The 21,456-nt window shown below is 31.4% G+C and overlaps 1 protein-coding gene across 1 annotated transcript in view; it reads left to right on the top strand.

Annotated features, from left to right (window-relative positions):
* The first annotated feature begins 5,166 nt into the window (after nucleotides 1-5,166).
* Nucleotides 5,167-21,456, top strand: part of LOC139512879 (chitin synthase-like) — a 56,585-nt gene continuing 40,295 nt past the window's right edge. The window contains exons 1-8 of the mRNA XM_071300820.1: nucleotides 5,167-5,390; nucleotides 10,752-10,817; nucleotides 12,371-12,598; nucleotides 12,781-12,895; nucleotides 15,833-15,980; nucleotides 19,024-19,129; nucleotides 20,414-20,534; nucleotides 21,069-21,140. Of these exons, the coding sequence (XP_071156921.1) occupies nucleotides 5,292-5,390; nucleotides 10,752-10,817; nucleotides 12,371-12,598; nucleotides 12,781-12,895; nucleotides 15,833-15,980; nucleotides 19,024-19,129; nucleotides 20,414-20,534; nucleotides 21,069-21,140 (955 nt within the window). The 5' untranslated portion in view covers nucleotides 5,167-5,291. The remainder of the gene's footprint in view (nucleotides 5,391-10,751; nucleotides 10,818-12,370; nucleotides 12,599-12,780; nucleotides 12,896-15,832; nucleotides 15,981-19,023; nucleotides 19,130-20,413; nucleotides 20,535-21,068; nucleotides 21,141-21,456) is intronic.

Raw genomic sequence — 21,456 nt, 5'->3', positions numbered from 1 at the left:
CTGATACATGTACAATTCAGGACATACCTGGTTTCTATGAAACTTAAGGTAAAATATTTAGAAAGCTGTGAAAATTGCAAAAAGGGGTTGAACAGATAGGGACTTTTAATTGGTGGTCTGACACCTTAACAACATTTCCGTCAATATGAAGATGTGCTATCCCGTTTGAAATATTTATTTAACATGAACAACCAAACTTCAAAACCGTCAAATCTTTATATCTATGGCAGAATTTAGGAAAGGTTTTGAATAATTTGGTAACGAAATTTTTGGCTTAATAATTTATATCCATTAATATATCCACTAGAACTAGAAATTAGAGAGACAACAGACACGGTTTCCTCTGCCTCATTTTTTTACTTATACCTCGAACTTGACATACACAGTCATCTCAGTACCAACGAGACGATTTTAATTTTGAAATTATCAATTTCCCCCATCTTAGTAGCAATATACCAACTTCACCTGCATATGGAATATACATTTCCAAACTTATTTGGTATTCAAGAGCTTGCAGCTCCTACTCACTCAGGCTTTGTAAAACGTCACCAGTGTCTGAGCAGAAAGTTGATGAACCAGGGGTATGTCAAAGAACGTCTCGTCCTTTTTCTAAAAAAGATCATCGAAAGGTACCAAGAACTTGTTGATAAATATTCCGTATCAACTTCACAAATAATACTTAGTTTTCTATGTTGTGCCATGTGTACTATTGTTTGTCTGTTTGTCTTTTTCATTTTTTGCCATGGCGTTGTCAGTTTATTTTCGAATAATGAGTTTGACGGTTCCTCTGGTATCTTTTTTCCCTCTTTTTAACCAATATTATAAGAAGTTACAAAGACAGGATTTGTGTATTTCGTTAGTGATTTTCGCTGTGTCATCTGAAAATGCAAAATTAATGTCGTATTTGTTTACTGTTTTTGTGGTTTGTCTGAATATGTGGAGATTTGTATCGTGGCATGCAGTGTTTTTGCTGGATTATTAAGATACTAAAGAAAAAGCGAAGATATGAAATTAAGGGGTTATAGTATAATTTCCAATGATACAGCGATCAGCCATGATTAAGTTTAAATAATCTTTTATTTGTTGATGAGAAATTTCACTGTTTTCCACGAGTACATCAATATTTTGATTGAATAAAAAGCATATTTTGGAAAATTGTCAATATGACAGTAGCCCATCAATACAATAGAATAAAAATCCAGTACAAAAAGAGAACCATCTGTAGAAGTTTTGTAATTGGGCTTTAAATTTTATCATTTGTATCAGGAATTTTCCGTTTTGAAATTTCCTTAGAGTTTGTTTTATTATTTTACTTTTAAATATCATTTTCATTTATGTTGCTTTGTTTTATTCTATAACTAAATATATGTTTAATGAAACATTTGACATTAGATAATTGTCCCCTATACTCAGGCAATGTATAGTATTATGAGAAAATCCTTTATCATTATTAATATCACTTTCCGACGTGAAATTCAGTAAATGACATGCATGATTTACTGACTCTACTTATATTACAGATATAAGAATTGTTCAGTTTTATACTTTTTTAATTTAAAAATAAGAAGGTATTTACAAATACATAAACAATGAGGAAGTATACACCTTATATTATAAATCATTATAATAATAGTTTGCGAGGATCGGGGAAAACCCCCAAATTATTTAGTACAATAAGATAAAAAATATACTAGATTTCAAAAATAAAGAATACTCCTTTTTTTTGTGAATAAAAAAGAAATATTTACACTATGTATCATGTATCTTTTAATTCAATGAATTCATAATTGATATAGAGTAAAATTGAGAATGAAAATGGGGAATGTGTCAAAGAGACAACAACCCGACCATAGAACAGACAACAGCAGAAGGTCACCAACAGAATTTTTTGCAAGAAATTTTCTAGTAGAAGAAAGGCTCAGATGAACTCTCGAAGTGTTTTATATACACATGAGATTTTTTTTATATTGACCGACATAATTTTAACCATTCTTCGTTCCTTGATGTCTTAAACAAATATGTAATAGACATATTATATCATAGGAGGCTAACGGTACAAGTGAATGTTTGCAAAGTGGAGTAGCTTGGTTAAAAAAAAATGCCTTAAAGTTTTCCTGTCGTGGTCTTTTTTATACATTAAGAATTTTTTTTAAAAGCAGATTTTCTTCCTCTGAACACACTGTCCAGCGGATTGTTGCTCATCAGTCGTCAAAAATAAAATAGACAGGTTGTTTGATTAAACTGTAGGTTGTTGCTTTGTTAAAAGCCTTTAGTGGTAAAACAAAACATATACAGAAAGAGAACCAGTTATGAAATAAATCAAATAAATGATCTGTTAAGAGATGACGACTCTATTCACGGACACGGAATTAATCATGATGCGGCTGCAAGAAGGTTTTCGCTACATTGAAGACCTGTTGGTGACCTTCTGCTGTTGTTTTTTTCTAAGGTCGGGTTGTTGTCTCTTTGGCACATTCCCCATTTCCATTCTCAATTTTATGGTTTCTTGTTTTTGAAACAGAAACCACAGCATTTAAGAATCAGATCAAACAAACATATGACACCTATGCCAGTGATGTAGGAAACGTGTTCTTCAGAATAAGGATTATCACACTTACAAACATACCTCTACAACAGACCAAACGCATACAAAGGTTATAGGTATTCCTGTGGGCACTAATTGCGCCCCTTTAATAACAGACTTGTTTTTATACTGTTATGAATCACAGTTTATGACAAAACTCAGTAAAGACCCGTCTTAACTGCATGTAATTGGTACATTCAATAATCAAGAATTTTCTCAATATACTGCCGAAATTTACCCAAAGGAACTTACTTTAAATTAATTGAATTTGAACGCCAATATCGTCCTTTTCTAGATTTAGTTATTAAGGTTTTACATTGAAAAAGGGACGAAAGATACCAAAGGGACAGTCAAACTTTTAAATCTAAAATAAACTGACAACACCCTGGCTAACAATGAGAAAGACAAACAATAGTACACATGACACAACATAGAAAACTAAAGAATAAACAACACGAACCCCACCAAAACCTAGGGGTGATCTTAGGGGCTCCGGAAGGTAAGCAGATCCTTCTCCACATGTGGCAGCCTTCGTGTTGCTTATGTGATAACAAATCTGGTAAAAAGTCTAATTCGGTAGGTCACATTCATGAAAGGGAAGGGGATTGTAGTTACGACGTAAGGAACATATCCGATATTATTTGTGAAACGGTTATTCCATAACGGTCAACCAACTCGTGATGGCGTCCGTTAAATTTACGAGGGATGATTTCAACTTAACCATTTGGAAACTCTTGGTTTAATAGCTTCCTTGTGAGCAGCAACCCTCTATCAAGAAAATCATGCTAGGAAATGCAGACACGGGAATATCGTATCAATTGGGAGATATATAGCCCGTATGCAGGTGCTGCTGGAATGTTGCTACTTAGAAATGAAAAGTTCAAAATTGGAAAGCTGAAATCATCTCTTTTGTCGTAAAGTTTTGTTTGTCAACCGACCCTCATTGTCACTTTCTAGACGAAGTCATGATATGTAAGTCGATTGGAAAGATGCGTTCGACATAGTCACCAAATTTGAATTATTTAGTGAAAGAACATCATCTTTATACCGGAAGGTAGAGTTAAAGGATATTGCAAGCTTCTTATCTTTCTTGGTAAGAAGTTCCTGTATGAACTCAGCCTCATAATAATAAAGGTGTAATACCACCAAATAGGTCGAAAAAAAATATTCCCTTGAATTTGACAGTTGTAGGTAATTAATCCTACATTTTATTGCAGTAACAGATTTCTGTGTCATGAACATATGTCTTGGGTATTTCAAAGCACCATTGTTTTTTTATTTGGAATTTCTATAGAATATTTTGTAATCTTGAGGTTACATGGTGACTAAACCTTGTACACAGATAAAATAAGGGGAGAAATTTTATTGGTTAACTTCCAGTGATGGTTATTTTCTTATATGCAATGAAATGTTATGTGATTTTTTTTCTATAGTACTGGACAGGATAAAACTGTACTCATGCCAAGTACTCTTGTATTTGAAACAAAGATACATTTTGCAGATTTTTTGGAAAAGTGCAAATTTAACAAAGACTAATAGGGGAAATTCAATGGTGGTATTACACCTAAAGAAAAAAGTCGGCAAGGAGAAGGACATAATTGTTTCCCATTGGAATGCTAACAGTTTGTTGTAAAACACGTCCTCCGAAAGTAATAAATAGGTTGTCAATAAAAAAAATCAAGCATCTTGATAATGTCAGTTTCAGAGATTGTTTTGGTTGAATCAGAGTGATCCTTTACTAAGTAGGATTTACCCCTCCCTAAGACAAGATACTTGCATCTACGTTGGACATTCTTTTTAATGAAGCAAAGCAATACCAATTCTTTCAATTTGTCCTTTAGTTTGAAGTGTGGAATACTTGTGTAAATTGTAGAAAAGTCAAATGTTTTAATACTATTATTATTTAAATTAAACAAATGTATTGCTGATCGGGTCACACAGTAAGAAAAATATCAACTTATCCTCAGCCAGTAATTGTCTTGTCAGATATCAAATTCAAAAAGTATGAACATTTTTTCAAAAGATCAGTCATCAATAGAAGAAGTGCTTGTGAGTTTATTTGATTGATTCGGGACGAAAAATGTTTTCACAAAAGGGATGAATAAAATTAACGGTACCAATTTTCTTGCACCATATGCGCATTTCGACAATACATGTCTCTTCAGTGATGCTCGTGGCCAAAACATTTGATATCCAAAGCGTATATAAAAGATGAAGAGCTATAATCCAAAAGGTCCAAAAAGTATAGCTAAATACGTGAAAGGAATCAGAGCTTTGCACGAGGGAGATACATTCCTTAATTTATAATAACTTCTAATATTTTGTAACAGAAATGATATACCAAGCGCGTGTAAAAATTATATGCTTAGAGTTAATGAAACCGATGGTGTAAAGATTTTTATAGACATAATTTCAATCACAAAACGACAATGTGTTGTATCGGAATTTACCGGCAATTTAAAACACCTATTTTTGACTATGAAGAGTTATTAAGTAACAAAACAAAATGCAGGGTCATATATGGATCAGCGATTTGAAATGAATCTAAAAGTATTTAATTCTGAATGCTATTATTAGTTTTTAAATATCTTCTACATCTTCCACAAGAACGGTCAAACGTCCTATCTTAAAAATGATGTAATGTAGACTTAATTTCACTGATAATGGATACATAAGATTTTAATTAATTTGGAAGAGGTGTGCTAATATGGCTGTTAAAAGAGACGATTTATCATGCCTTGAGAATTTCGACGAAGACTCTGTTCTTGAAGTTTTGAGATCAAGATATGCAAAAGATAAGATTTATGTAAGTATTTGATGATCGTATCAAGAAAATGTTTTGCAAAGTTAAGTAATTTACTGAAACTGTATTCGAAATACTCATTATAAAAAAACAACATCATATATACCAGGTTTAAAATTCTGTACGACAGAGTCAAAATGTTTGTTAACAGTACTATTGTCGTTCATTGTTATTAAGAAAACCTATGACAAAATAAACAAATTCATTATAAAACTTGTAGATAATCAATCCGACAGTATATGAAAGGTGGATTCTATCAATTTTGAACAATCTTATATTGTTTTCTTTTCTATCAGTTATGCTTTTTAAAGTTTTTAAAATTTTTAATGCCGTTGTTTTTTGTTTAAATAATTAAGAGGTTTGACCGATTTATCCAAAATGTAATTCACTCTAGAGATCGAAATGCGCGAAAAAGATATTGTGATTTTTTTTTAAAAGTAAAAGACACTTGAATGGTGAGGGAGCAAAAAATAAAATCCCCAAAATACTAAACTCCGTGGAAAATTCCTTATCAAATGGCAAAATAAAAAACTCAAACACATCAAACGAATGGACAACAACTGTCATATTCCTGACATGGTACAGGCATTTTATTATGTAGAAAATTGTGGATTAAGCATTGTTATATAGCAAACTAAACCTCTCACTTGTATGACATTCCATGTATATTTAAAACTAATATGACATTTAACGCATTTATATTACCGTTAAGGGCAGTGTTGAAAAAATATTGGAACTTTTTTGTAAAGTTTCGAATCCATTGAAAATAAAAATAACTGATAACAAACAAAACTCCAAAAAACAGTGTTTTTTACAAAAGCAATCTTAATGTAAATCATCATTTTGATGATTTCACACCCCCCCCCCCAAAAAAAAAAATCAACTAAAAACAAAACCCAAATCTTTCTCATAATTTTATTGATAAATAAATATGACAAACAATATCTCCCAAATAGTTAACTCTGTAACCTTGAAAACATGTTCTGGGTTTTGACATTTTAGTTTCTTTCAATTTATTGAGTATATTCTTGAAGATGATGTCAGTTTACTTTCGACTAATGAGTTTGAAGTTTCATTTGGTACTTTTCCCCATTTTTCCAACGTTATTATTTTTTAGCAGTATAAACAAGTGTAAAATAATACCGAACTCCAAAGTATGATTCAAAAAGAGGAATTACACACAAACTGAAAAAAACAAATAACATTGAGAATGAAAATAGGGAATGTGTCAAAGAGCCAACAATCCGACCAAAGAGCAGGAAACCGCTGAAGTTAAGGCTGCATTGAGTCCTAAATACAGCGAGAAAATCCTGAACCCGGAGGCACGCTTCAGCTGGCTCCTAAACAAAAATGTGTACTAGTTCATTGATTATGGATGTCATACTAAACTCCAAAAAATATATAAAAAAAAATCATTCAAGACTAACAAATGGCAGAGGCTATCAATAAATGGAACATGAGAAAAAAAAATGCCATATTTTGACTTGGTACACGTACTTGCCAAAGAAGTGTCTGTGAGACTTTTGCATTCAGAATATATGGGTCAGAAACATAGGTCTGAGAAAGTAAATTGTTTTTAACTCTTACATACATGCCTCGTTCATATATATGAATGATGAAACCCCCCAAAACGAGGTCAGTGATAGACAATCATACTTACTGGTGTTGTTTGTTTACTTTTTTTCATATTTATATTCTTCAGTTTATGTTGCAAGTTTATATTACAAAAATTTTAATAAAAAATATGGGTTTTTCCCTTATATCATTTTATATGTTATAAGTATCAATGCTTACAGTTTTTGTAACAGGGTGTTTTCTATATATGTTACAGGATGTTTCCAACAAGTGAACATTTGTCAGTATTATGTAACAAAAAAAAAAGGGAAACACTTTAAATTTTTATGCGTCCGAATCGCTGTTCTGGATTTAACTTTATCAGGAACGCCTAAAGTCGAATACTTCAAAATCAAGGATGTAAACGAACCAAATCGAACCATTTGAAGAGCTTTATGACCAAAAAAGATATAAATATACTAGCCAAACCCATTTAAGGTAAACTCGGGCTAAGGGAGTTGAACTCATATTTTTTTTTTAATTTTTAATTTATGATCAGACACTTCGTGTTGCTTATTCTTTGGTTTTCTATGTTGGTTATGTGTACTATTGTTTGTCTGTTTGTTTTTTTCATTTCTAGCCACTTAAATGCATTTCCAAATAAAGTGTTTTAATAGTATGATTAAAAAAAGAAAGAAAAATCCAAGGGAACACCATTGCCAAAAAAGCCCGACGGAAAGAACTAGAAATATACAATAAAAAGAATACAAGAGAATGAACAAGTTTAAATCAGGCCACTAATTTGTTTTACTAATTGTCCATACAGTGACATAAAGTCGTTATTTTCCATTCGATGGATAGTTTTTTGAAATTTGAAACGCACCCGATTCCCGTTTTACAAGTTTTACAAATGTATCGATTTGTTTTTAAAACCTCGTATGTTGTAAGATGTATTTCTTAAGATTTGAAGAACACATTTTGATAAAAAATTTGTATCTCAGACGGTGCAAATTAGAAATAAGATTATTACTAATATCGTAGAACAAATACATTATCATACAAAAATCAAAGAATGAAAACCCCTACGGTGACGTTATTTACATTTGAAATTGTGTTATAATAAAACATAATGAAAGACATTATTAAGGATTTCTTGGGGGTAGGAAAATAGATAAAAACTGTCTATGCTGCTAAGGAATTATATTGAAGTTTTGAAAGAAAGGTATTATTGCATAGGCTACTTTTAGAATTTTTCGGAACAAGGATGCGAAAACCAATATGTTGAAAAAAGAGAGATACAACAATGAACAAAAAGCACTAACAAGCCACAAAACTACTCACTGAAACTCAAGACTAAGGAACATAAAACTTACCAAAAACAATGAATTGATTGTATTAAGAAATGATGAGTTATTGAAAGTTTGGAGATAAGGATCTTATTTAATGAAATATTTAGTATAATAGACAATTAATATAAATGGTACGCAAAATATTTACATGTAAACAATGAATGCCATTGATTCGATCTAAACTTCGTTCAATGCATCATCAAATTTCAAAATTGTTAAGATGCTCTCACATGAATGAATTTGTTTATGCTTAAATGATTGTACTAAAATTACATTTGCACGTTTTTTAAAGTTTATAATAATATAAAAAAGTAATCGTGAAATTTATATATGCATTAATACGTTGTGTAAGGTTCTATGTCACATTCCGTTCATCGTGTTACTGTATATGTGCATTCAAGTAGAATATTGGTAAGTAGAGCATATAAGAAAGGAAATAGGTTAATAATGCAAACACACAAACAGAATAGGGTACATTGACATATGAAGTATTATAAAAGTATTCTTTAAACTTCTTGCTCATCTGAATTTTCATTGGCAATTTTAATAGTCAGGTTTTAATCTAAACATATTAATTTATAGTGGATTAAGAAACAGGTTTTTGCAACTTATCCCTTTCTTATTATAATATATATTCTTCATTAATAAAAAATGCTTTTAGAATTAAGAGTATCACGATGAGAGAACATATATCCCTCGGTCCTATTCTTAAGTATACCAAAAGGTGGTAAAAAAAAAATCCAAACGAAACGAATGAAATTAAAACGATTAAAACAGGTTGAAGACATGTTGCAAAAAAAGGATAATAGGGGAAAACCTATTGCGGTGACAGAAATTTAGCAGAACAAAGTGACAGTGACAGTTGAAATAATAACGATACTATTTGACTACCCATAGATTATAGCAAACACAATTGATGTTGTTTAAACACAATTAATGCTTAAACTTTGCTAGAAAAAACCCAACTAAAATCAAACAAAGAAAAGGCCCATTATTTGCAAACATGTAATCAATCCGAATTCCAAATGTAGCTGTATATGGGATATATCTAAGTATCAAAACCTTTAAAATACCTCAACTACAAGAGTTTTGCCTGTAGTTTTCATATATGATTACCAGGAATTCACCCATCTATCCGTATAAACTAATCGATGTAAAGAAAATTAATCCTCGGTTTTTGGTGTTTTGTTTTGTTTCTCAATCTTTATTTTCTTGTATGTAGTTGAATTATATATTCGTCTTTTTTCTGCCTTGTTTTGTCTCTCAATATTTGTAGAGTGTGATCAGTCTAGAGTCTTACATTTTGTTTTGTTGGAATTATTTGATTTTCCTTCTTTTTTGTTGTTGTTGAAAATGGGCTATTGGAAGACCATAACATGGCAATATGTGACTGATTGGTTGATCCTAGCTACCATCTAGTGTTATTCAGTAAGGGGTCTGGTCAACTTAGACGGATAGATTATGTTTATAACTAATATGAAGTGTGGGAATCCTATGATATATGGGAACGCATTAACACCTTCCTATTTTGCCTGATTCAAAAACATCATGTATAATTACTAAAGTAAGACAACATTTTTAAAGCAGGCTATGCAATACTAATCCTTTCTAACTTTAGTACAATCCCTCATTCATGCACATATTAAAGAGTTTATTGTGTATTTACTATTTTGTCTAACAAGAAAATTATGTAGCATTATTTAAAATGTATGACGTAGAAATAGTATATAACGTTACCACAGAGGCTTGAATGATCTTATTAGAAAGAGCTTGATTTTCTTCATAGTTTACAGATTCGAGCATTCATTCAAAAGAGAGAGAATGGACGGTTGAGAACTTTTAGGTGACGTGGAATTTAGTTTTAATTTTCTGTATTAGAAAAAAATTTACATCAACTGTCCAATATAAAAAATATATTTTATCAACCCATTATCAGCAAAACAATAGAGAAGAAATCAGTCCGTCATACTTAGTTAACGAACTTTATATTCTTAAACCTTATTGAAGAAAAAATCATTTAGGAATTTCTGGTCTTCAATGTGCTCTTTAACTTGGCCTTTTTAACTTTTTTTTTAATTCAAGCGTTACTGATGAGTGTTTTGTAGACAAAACGAGCGTCTGGCGCAAATACCAATTTTCAATCCTGGTTTCTTTGATGAATGTATTCACACATCCCTATCAATTACCTCATCAACATAACTTTTTAAAAATTTGACCATAAGTTATCAACATTAATAGTTTTTTATTTTTTGATGAATTTTTATCAAACCGAAAGGCAAGCACAACATGTATGTAAGTAGCTTAACTATAAAACAAAAACGATTTCTGAGTGACTAATGATTTACATAACTTTATATCGTAAACTTTCTGACATGTCGATGTTTGACATAATTTAAAACAATCTAACTATGAAACCTAAGACTGAATTTTATACCAGTATCTTATTCCTTTTACATTTCAGACAAATTGTTGTGAGATTTTGTTGGCTGTAAACCCATACAAGACGTTGCCAATATTTGATGATGAAGTGAGTATTATACAATAATGACGTAGATGACAAACACATTTGTGTTAAATTGTGATTTTGAACTGCATAGATATATAATATCAAAGCTACTTTACTAAATGTACTGCATCACATATATATTTCAATTCAACTGACATATATAAGAAAAAAAATGAAATTCTTTATTTAACAATATCATATAAATCTTCCCTGAATTCTCAAAAAAATATTAATACAAAAATGAAAAAGATACAAGCAAAATAAAGTACATTATATATTAATATAAAATAGCTTAAAATTGAATAAGCACATATATATTCAATAAAAGAAAAATTATTACATTACATTCAGGTATCTTCATTCTCTAAAACGACGATGGACACCAGCGTTTGATGATTAATAACTCGCTATTCCAATAACACTTGTTGATTGACTTATCTAAGCCGTTTGGCAATTAGGTGGAAGTGTTGTCTTTGTCGTCTCACCATCCTGTATTGAAATGTCGTAGAGGGAAGAACATAAATTTGAAATGTAAAAATTCAAGATTTGATTTCATTAATCATATTTAACTTGATGTATATGTTTTACTCCGTTACATTTTACACTAAGCTGTTTTAAATTCTGAAGCTCAGTGATTTGTTTTGGATGCAGTCTGTCATATTTATTTTCGCACATTCGTTTAAACTTTAATCAGACCCTTGGTTTTCTAGTTTTGTCACATTTTGTCATGCAAGATTTTTTGTAGTTTAATGTTGAATGGGTTTTGGTCATTTATGAAACTCGTACATTGACGTCCAATGGTTTCTTGTAAATAGTTGTCTCATTGTCAGTCATTGAATTCTTTTATACACAAAATGTATAAGTAAATGAAAATGACAATTTGAAACGATAATACTCACAATAATAAAGGCCACTGAAATACAAGTACTTGAATAGTTTGAAAGCTGTACAACCACAATTAAACTAGAGAGGGAAAATTTGGAAACAATTGTAACATTATTTTGAATAAACTGCACTTATAGTCTTAAGAATAAATCTTGAAACATATACTATTATGAGCACCAAAATAATCTTGTTTGATAAAAAAATATTACGCATTTTAATTTGCCCCCGAAGTTAACCAAAAAGAACTGCACGCCTGATGAATGCAGTTTTTCTTGAGAAATATTTGGTGAATTTTAAAAAGTGTCTCAATATATAAAGAATTTTGGAATATATTTGTAAAGACCTGTTGGTGACCCTCTGCTGTTGTTTTTCATTTGATCGGGTTGTTGTCTCTTTGACACATTCCCCATTTCCATTCTCAATTTTATCTCTACATATTCATCAAGTTCATTTACATAAGACAGTTTATACCAATGAAGGATTTTGTTTTCATTGAAATAGTTTGTTCTATTTGATATTTAATGTTGATTGTACTTTGGTTCTGCAGTACACTTTATAAGATTTAAGTTTAAAACCCATCTGACGATGTTAAAATATATAAATATAAGATGTTGTATGAGTGTCATTGAGACATTTGATCAAAGTCACAATTTGTAAAAAATATAAAATGTTGTATTTATATATTTAAGAATCATGGAAAATACGATTGGAAAAGATTTGAAGCAAAGATACCACCGCATGTGTTCAATGTTGCGGCTCGTGCATACCAAAGAATACGAGAAGCAAAGACTGATCAAGTCATACTTGTCAGTGGAGAATCCGGAGCCGGAAAAACAGAAAGTACAAAACTTATGGTCAAGCACTTGGTTTACATGTGCCCTAATGGAAGCGACGACTTGCACAACAAAATTGTACAGGTAAAATGTTTGTAATGCCGAATCCCTTTTGTTGAGAATAATTTCTAAAGAAAAATGCTGCATTAAAAAAAGGTTTAAAGTTATCAAGTTATTGGCGTCCTTAAGAGTTTCTACTAGTATATTGCTCTCTGTCATTTTCGTATGATATTTTGACATTTTTGTAAAGAATATTTTTGTTTCAGGTTAATCCTCTTTTAGAGGCCTTTGGAAATGCCCAGACAATAATGAACGATAATTCCAGTCGATTCGCTAAATTTTTAGAACTCAGCTTTGACGAGAGTGGACAGGTTCTCGGAGGTATTTATAGCAATTCATGTTAACTACTTCAATGGGTAACAGGATTAATAAAAAGTGCGAAAAGGATTTATGATTATTAAAAAATATCGACATTTATTGTTTCAGCTTTAGGAGTGTCCCTTCTCATATAATGTGCATAGTTCATTTTTTCACTCAACATGTGCATTGTAAAGATTATACATTTTTTTTACCAAACTCCAAGGTATATTAAACTAGAGGCTCTAAAGAGCCTGTGTCGCTCACCTTGGTCTATGTGAATATTAAACAAAGGAAACAGTAGAATTCATGACAAAACTGTGTTTTGATGATGGTAATGTGTTTGTACATCTTACTTTACTGAACATTCTTGCAGCTTACAATTATCTCTATCTACAATGAACTTGGCCTAGTAGTTTCAGTGGAAAATTTTAATAAAAATTTACAAATTTTATAAAAATTGTTAAAAATTGACTATTAAGGACAATAACTCCTTAGGTGGTCGATTGACCATTTCGTTCATGTTGACTTATTTGTAAATCTTACTATGCTGAACATTATTGCTGTTTACAGTTTATCTTTATCTATAATAATATTCAAGATAATAACCAAAAACAGCAAAATTTCCTTAAAATTACCAATTCAGGGGCAGCAACCCAACAAAGGGTTTTCCGATTCATCTGAAAATTTCAGGGCAAATAGATGTTGACCTGATAAACAATTTTACCCATGTCAGATTTGTTCTAAATGCTTTGGTTTTTAAGTTATAAGCCAAAAACTGCATTTTACCCCTATGTTCTATTTTTAGCCGTGGCGGCCATCTTGGTTAGATGGCTGGGTCACGGGACACATTTTTCAAACTAGATACCACAAAGATAATTGTGGCCAAGTTTGGATGAATGTGGCCCAGTAGTTTCAGAGGAGAAGATTTTTGTAAAAGATTACTAAGATTTACGAAAAATGGTTAAAAATTGACTATTATAAGGGCAATAACTGCTAAAGGGATCAACTGACCATTTCAGTCATGTTGACTTATTTGTACATCTTACTTTGCTGAACATTATTGCTGTATACAGTTTATCTCTATCTATAATAGTATTCAAGATAATAACCCAAAACAGTAAAATTTCCTTAAAATTACTAATTTAGGGGCAGCAACCCAACAACAGGTTGTCCGATTCATCTGAAAATTTCAGGGCAGATAGATTTTGACCTGGTAAACAATTTTACCCATGTCAGATTTGCTCTAAATGCTTTGGTTTTTAAGTTATAAGCCAAAAACTGCATTTTACCCCTATGTTCTATTTTTAGCCGTGGCGGCCATCTTGGTTAGATGGCTGGGTCACGGGACATATTTTTCAAACTAGATACCACAAAGATAATTGTGGCCAAGTTTGGATGAATGTGGCCCAGTAGTTTCAGAGGAGAAGATTTTTGTAAAAGATTACTAAGATTTACGAAAAATGGTTAAAAAATTGACTATTATAAGGGCAATAACTGATAAAGGGATCAACTGACCATTTCAGTCATGTTGACTTATTTGTACATCTTACTTTGCTGAACATTATTGCTGTATACAGTTTATCTCTATCTATAATAGTATTCAAGATAATAACCCAAAACAGTAAAATTTCCTTAAAATTACTAATTTAGGGGCAGCAACCCAACAACAGGTTGTCCGATTCATCTGAAAATTTCAGGGCAGATAGATTTTGACCTGGTAAACAATTTAACCCATGTCAGATTTGCTCTAAATGCTTTGGTTTTTTAGTTATAAGCCAAAAACTGCATTTTACCCCTATGTTCTATTTTTAGCCATGGCGGCCATCTTGGTTGGTTGGCCAGGTCGCCGGACACATCTTTTAAACTAGATACCCCAATGATAATTGTTGCCAATTTGGTTTAATTTGGCCCAGTAGTTTCAGAGGAGAAGATTTTTGTAAAAGTAAACGACGACGGACGACAGACGACGACGGACGACGGACGACGGACGCAAAGTGATGGAAAAAGCTCACTTGGCCCTTTAGGCTAAAAAGGGGGAAGGCCATAAAATAAAATAAAACTACATTGTATATCGATAAACGGAATGAATGGGGAACAAACCTGGCAATTTTAACGATTAACAACCCTGAACTTTTAAAACTGGTTTGCAGAATAAAAATCTTCAACATAGTTATAAATTATCAAATATTCAGTTGCATGTTATTGGTTTTTATGTGATGTCTATTCACCGCAAATTTACTCATTGTTTCCCTTGTATTTTAACATGATTTGTAATATAAATTTCGCTTGAATAAAACGGCACTGTAACAATAGCAAATATACTATTTATTGATCGTTTGAAATAAACGCCCGATCAGAAAAAAGGGTGTCGCGAGGCGATGAACACAACATGTATGAAATTAAAGAAAGGTGAAATTAAAATCAATTAAAAAATGAGGGATGTGAAACAAAATTATAAAAAAAGCTGCACAAAGAAACAGAGATATGTAAAGAAAGATAAAAAAAAAGTCAAACAGTAAAATAATGATAAAGAAGTCTTTAATACGTCTTCAAGTTATCACTTTGTACGTTGCTATTTACATCTTTAAGATTTACTAAAACGCGGGCATTATAATAATGTTTGGGTGCTCCTTTGGTATCTTTCACCCTTTCTTTTATCACAACCACAGTATACAAAATATATTCTCCTTACGATAAAACCATTTTTTTTGGGGTAAATAATGAGAAAAAACCCAACACATTTTCCATACACATTTTAACAATGCATTATGCAATACCTTCGTTTTATATAAACTTTGCATCATATATTGGGGTTTTGTTACACCCCCATTGATAACACTTTATATCATATCTCGCTTTTCAGCTTGAATACCATTTAATTTTTTTTTATAACTGCTAAACCTTACACTTTTCGTTACAATACTATTGTAAAACTTTATATTATATATTTGTTTTCAGCTGCAATTCGTGACTACATGTTAGAAAAGTCGAGAGTTGTTACCTCCAATAAAGATGAGGGAAATTTTCACATTTTCTACTCCTTGTTCGCGGGAACCAGTAAACAACAACTGATCGACCTTAATTTGTCGGAAGGCAAAAATTATAGGTCTGTATAGTCACATGATCTAGTAAAACAGTAAATAGAAAACCCATAAATAAGAAGAAATAGATATCGTCGCTGGGCTTCTAAAATGTTGTAAATTACCAATTTTTCAAGAAAAAAATATCTCACAAACAGGCTTTGATAATTTTGGCAAAATGCATGCTTCCAAAATGTCGTATGTGAACTTGAACATTTTTGTAAATAGCAGTGAAATAAAAACTTTGACATTTCTGGATTATCCAAGAACTTAAATTTTTTCACAGAAATAAAAGAAATGTACAATTATTCTTTCCCCAAAGCCATTCTACAACGATTTTCAAATTCTCATACAACATTTTGGAAGCATACTTTACAAACAACTGACATTGGCAATTTTGTAATATGTCTTATTTCACACATTCTGATTGGTCTAACTGTATGCTATTTTGTAATACCAAAGATTTCCTCCCGCCCAGACCATTGGTGTCAAAAAGTATTTTTAGCCAAAAAAGTCATATACGAAATTTTAGAAGACAAGCGGCGATATGTAGGTATAACATTCCTACCCGACCGAATCAATACTTAATAACAGCATAATTGATAAAACTGTTACTCATTAAACGTAGTCAAACAGTAGTTGTCCTTTCTTATGTAGTTCATAAAAGTTTCTCGTTTCTCGTTTTTATATAGATTAGATCGTAGGTATTCCCGTTTGAATGGTTTCACACCAGTAATTTGTGGGGCCCTTTATAGCTTGCTGTTCGTTGGGGCGCACTACGTTTGCGCGCATTTGGGGATTAAAATGTTTTACGTTTGCGCGCAACTTTCGATTACATTTGCGCACATTCATTTTACAGGTAAAAATATAAATAAAGATTAAATCAATTTGTAATTGACTATATATTATTTTTATTTTCATAATAAATATGACTATCAATTATTAATTTTGAAAATATTTCTAAATTCAAATTATATATTGTTCATATTGAATTCTAAAACCAATTATAAAGTGATCATTATAAACTCCGTAGTATAGCTTAAGGCATACATGTAACTTCATTGTGAATATTTTAGGATGAAAAGTGTTTCAAAAAATAGTGTTCGTTATTAAAATTAGTAAATAATTTAAATTAGTTTGTAAAGTTACACCAAGGTACAAACATAGTGTTTCGGCACGCACCGACGTGTAAAGTAATGAATTTATCAATACTTGTACCTTTATTAAAGATTAGCTATGTTTTAATATTTTAACATTTTCATCTGTATACATTTCTAGAATTTAGTGCTTGTGCATAATACAGCGGACTTATCTTGCTCGAAATCCCACTAACACCTCATCGTTGGTGAGCAGGGGACTAAGACTAACGGAATGAATACTTATTCTTGTAAATAATTGAACAAGTTATAAATAAATAATTCTCTTATGGTTGGGGCCTGTTATCTGACTCCCACGTGAATAGATATTTTTCGTATCACACCGTACGGAGTGTGATATGAAAAAGTGATATCAAAAATACGTTAATTTTATTGGCTTATCTCGTAAATTTCCAATATTTTCATTGGCCGTTGATCAGGTCATTATTCACTGGAAAAGGTCATGACGGGACTACTTTTTTTTTTGACAACTGATTGTTTACTTCCGGTTTTCGCGATTTTCGTCTGTTCTATCGTCTGCATTTATCTAATATAAATCTTATCATGGACGAAGAAATAAAGAAAGGAACCTGTGTACGGTTATGTAACGGAGCAAAGGGCATTATAACTGGCACAACTTCCCGCAATTTCAATTTCCCTCTGTATGCGACAGTAAAACTACCGATAGACGTCCGCAACGCTTCAAATACAATACAGTGATCTCTATTCTAATGCAAAACAAGTTCATAATTAAATTTCAATCACAATTTCAGTGTAAAATCTTCATTAAAGAAAATTCCGCGAAAAGATGTTATCTTCTTTGGTCCCTACACTACCTGGCGTCATAGGTATGCTTCCGGTGTCATACATAAACACCGGGCATTTTCTGGCTTCTCTGCCGCTTCAGAATGTAATAAAATTTGATAAAAAGAAAGATCAGTACGCGTTGCAAAGAAAAACGGCCGTAGCAACACAACTCGCAACAAATAGGCCACGCACATACAACTTTTTGCCATAAGAGAAATAGGTTTAACAACTTGTGAGAATTATATATCGCTTGATATCAACTCTCGTTATTTGATTTCAATAATAATAAACTCGCCATAGGCTCGTTTATTATTATTGAAATTAAATAACTCGAGTTAATATCAATCGATATCTAATTCTCACTCGTTATGAAACCTATAAGTATTAATACCTGTATTTTACTTGAGTTTACCTGTCAAAAAATGCGCGCAATTGTAATCAAAAGCTGCGCGAAAACGTAATGATTTTTGCGCGCAAATGTAATGGTAATGCGCGCAAAGGTAATGCACCGGTTCGTTGTGAACCAATGCTCCGTGTTGATGGCCGTACATTGACCTATAATGGTTTACTTTTATAAATTATTACTTGGATGTAGAGTTGTCGCATTGGCACTCATACCATACCTTTTATATCTATAAATCATATGTAAGTGCAATCAAGAAAGGGATGTATTTCTTAATTTTTTAAACCTTTTATATCATGTTAAGAATAAACGTATAATGAAAAACCTTGTAAAACAAGCAAACCTTTTAGTTATTTAAAGTTGTCCAGACACACGAGTATTTGAAAAAATAAAGAATTTTAAGGCAACGGAAAAAAAACCAAAATAGTAATCTGAACCATAAATAATTTACAGTAAAGGGTTGTAATTTCGTCCGACTGAAAACTGTTGTAACGGAATAAAACCACTATCTGTTACTTGTTATTGCACTTTATTATGTAAGATAAATCAAAATCTACATATAATAACAAACGTTTTTGAGAGCGGGAAATATAGTAACATGTTTTACACTGAAAGGTGTTTTTTTTACTTTAAAGAGTTTGCATTCATTGTTTTGACTGCAATGCTAATCATTTGATTTTAAAAATAAATGTTCAAAGTATAGGAATATTATGTGTTTTTTAGGATCATGAAGAGTGGGTGTCTTAACTTGTTAGATGGAAAGACAAAATACAGAGAAATATACACACAACAAATGGATGCATTGAAAAGGATAGGCTTTGATGAAGATGTTTGTATTTAATGACATTTTCTTTATTTTGAATGACAATATTCACTTAGTTGTTTTACTTTTGTCATATTATTAAAATAATTCCGTTGAGGCTTTGTAATTAGTTAACCTACTTATTGTTGACCACATGATTGCTACAAAAACCATGAATAATGGTTTTACTTAGGTTAAAATTTGGAATTTTTGTCAAATGTTTGGCCTCTTTGTTGTTTTCCTTAATGATACAGGGCAAAATATATTGGCCTATAACACTTTTTTTTCTTTTCATATCACAGTAGCTCAAAACAGGTCATTTATCTAAATCTGAACATTTAGATTTCTTTTCCCTCGATTTAAGACCCAAATAATACCAATGCAAATATAAGGTTAAATTTAGAACACGACATCAAAATGCTTCTTTGACAAATTGTATTCCAAGAATGTTTACACATAAAAATTAAATAAGCAAATGTCTTTTCTGTCAAATTATATTGATGTAAAATTAATAATGGTTATCAAAAGTACCAGGATTATAATTTAGTACGCCGGACGCGCGTTTCGTCTACATAAGACTCATCAGTGACGCTCATATCAAAATAGTTATAAAGCCAAACAATACAAAGTTGAAGAGCATAGAGGATCCAAAATTCCAAAAAGTTGTGCCAAATGCGGCTAAGGTAATCTATTCCTGGGACATAATAATAATTTTATATATATATAATTTTGAATTAGTAAGAAGCATGGTCACATTAAGTCGAAGAAAAGCAATAAAAGCGCAATTCCTTTGCTTTTGTGTTTTTTGCTGTACATATACTGAAGGAATATCAAATACCTTGTTTTCTATAAAAGACATAATATGTTTAATGTTCTGAATCAGAAGTTTGGTCTGAAGATCCATCCGTCCATCCATTCACTCATATATCTTATCTTAAAATTTAGAACCATACAATTGAAAAGGTGCTGAATGAATAATCTAGAAATTTCCTGTCATTCATTTCTTGCTAGAATTAAATTTTGGGTTTGTGTACCGACTTTTAAACTCATCTCTGAAATTAAGCACATATGTTATTCTCCAGGAACGCAATGATAAAATATTAAGTGCTATATTCAGGGAACCAAACTTCATTTCAAAAACACTAAGTATGTTTGTATTTACCATTAGATTTAGGAAGTTTCAAGAATGGATAACCATGCAACATCAAGTATATTGTACATTGTAGGGAATATTTGCTGAGGATAAGATAATAAAACATTTATTAATTATGGAAGACAATCTGTTACATGTTTATCATAATATATTTTCAGGACATGATTATTTTGCATTCCATGTTAGGTGCGATTATCCATTTGACTGAAGTAAAGTTTCGAGAGGCGAGAAAAGTAAATGAGCCACTAGAAATAGTGAACACTGACCAGGTTGATCAAGGTAGTTCCTGTTTTACATAAAATTTCAAGGAAAATATGGATTGTATTGTTAAACGATAAAGACACTTTAGAAAAATTTCCAACATAAAAAAATACAGCGCTATACACTTATTTCGTATTTGATTTATTAGTGACACAACACTTTTCCCGACCAAAATACACTAGTAAATTTGAATAATTTATTTTATGATAAAAGCTTCAACATACATGTACTTGAAACTCATATCTATATCAATGAATTGACTGTAAGCATTGCACAGGGTCATGTTTTTCTGCTATGCTTACGCCAATGATGTATGGGATCTTCTCTTAAATAGAACTACCGATATGAGAACATAGGAAGGCCTATATAACCTAGACCAGGCACTTTGTATCAGAGCTTGAAGACCTGGATATAACTTATTTATATCTGATTAAAAATATCGTTGCTTACTTTTCTAACATTGGATTGATTGCATTATCAGAAAACTATCGAAATATTTCAACATTATTGGGAATTAACTGAATTTATCTTATATTTATTGTATAATGAAAGCTGCACAGCTACTGAATGTAGATCCAGTAGAACTTTGTTTAGCACTTATCAAATCCAAGACAGAATATGGAGGTATGTTATAGTGGTAGCATAAATATAATGTTAAGACAAGAGATAAACAGTTGATAATTTGACCAGACGATTATACATAAGACCACTAATAACTCTAAAATCTAAACAATTTAAAGACATTGTTGATGCGCGCAATTAATTGTCAATAAAACGTGTGGCATCAGATGTCGCTCACATTGTTTTACACTGTCCAAAAGTTTCAATCCGCTCATGCGACGAAGATGACAGACCTAGAACATTATTTAACGTTGTCATTGAATTGAACAAGGCCGTTAACGCACCAACTAGTTATTTTTAAATAAGACCTTTTACATTA

Source organism: Mytilus edulis, chromosome 2 (assembly GCF_963676685.1).
Source record: "Mytilus edulis chromosome 2, xbMytEdul2.2, whole genome shotgun sequence".
NCBI classification, from domain to species: Eukaryota; Metazoa; Mollusca; class Bivalvia; order Mytilida; family Mytilidae; genus Mytilus; species Mytilus edulis.
This window is presented reverse-complemented; position numbering and strand designations above follow the sequence as displayed.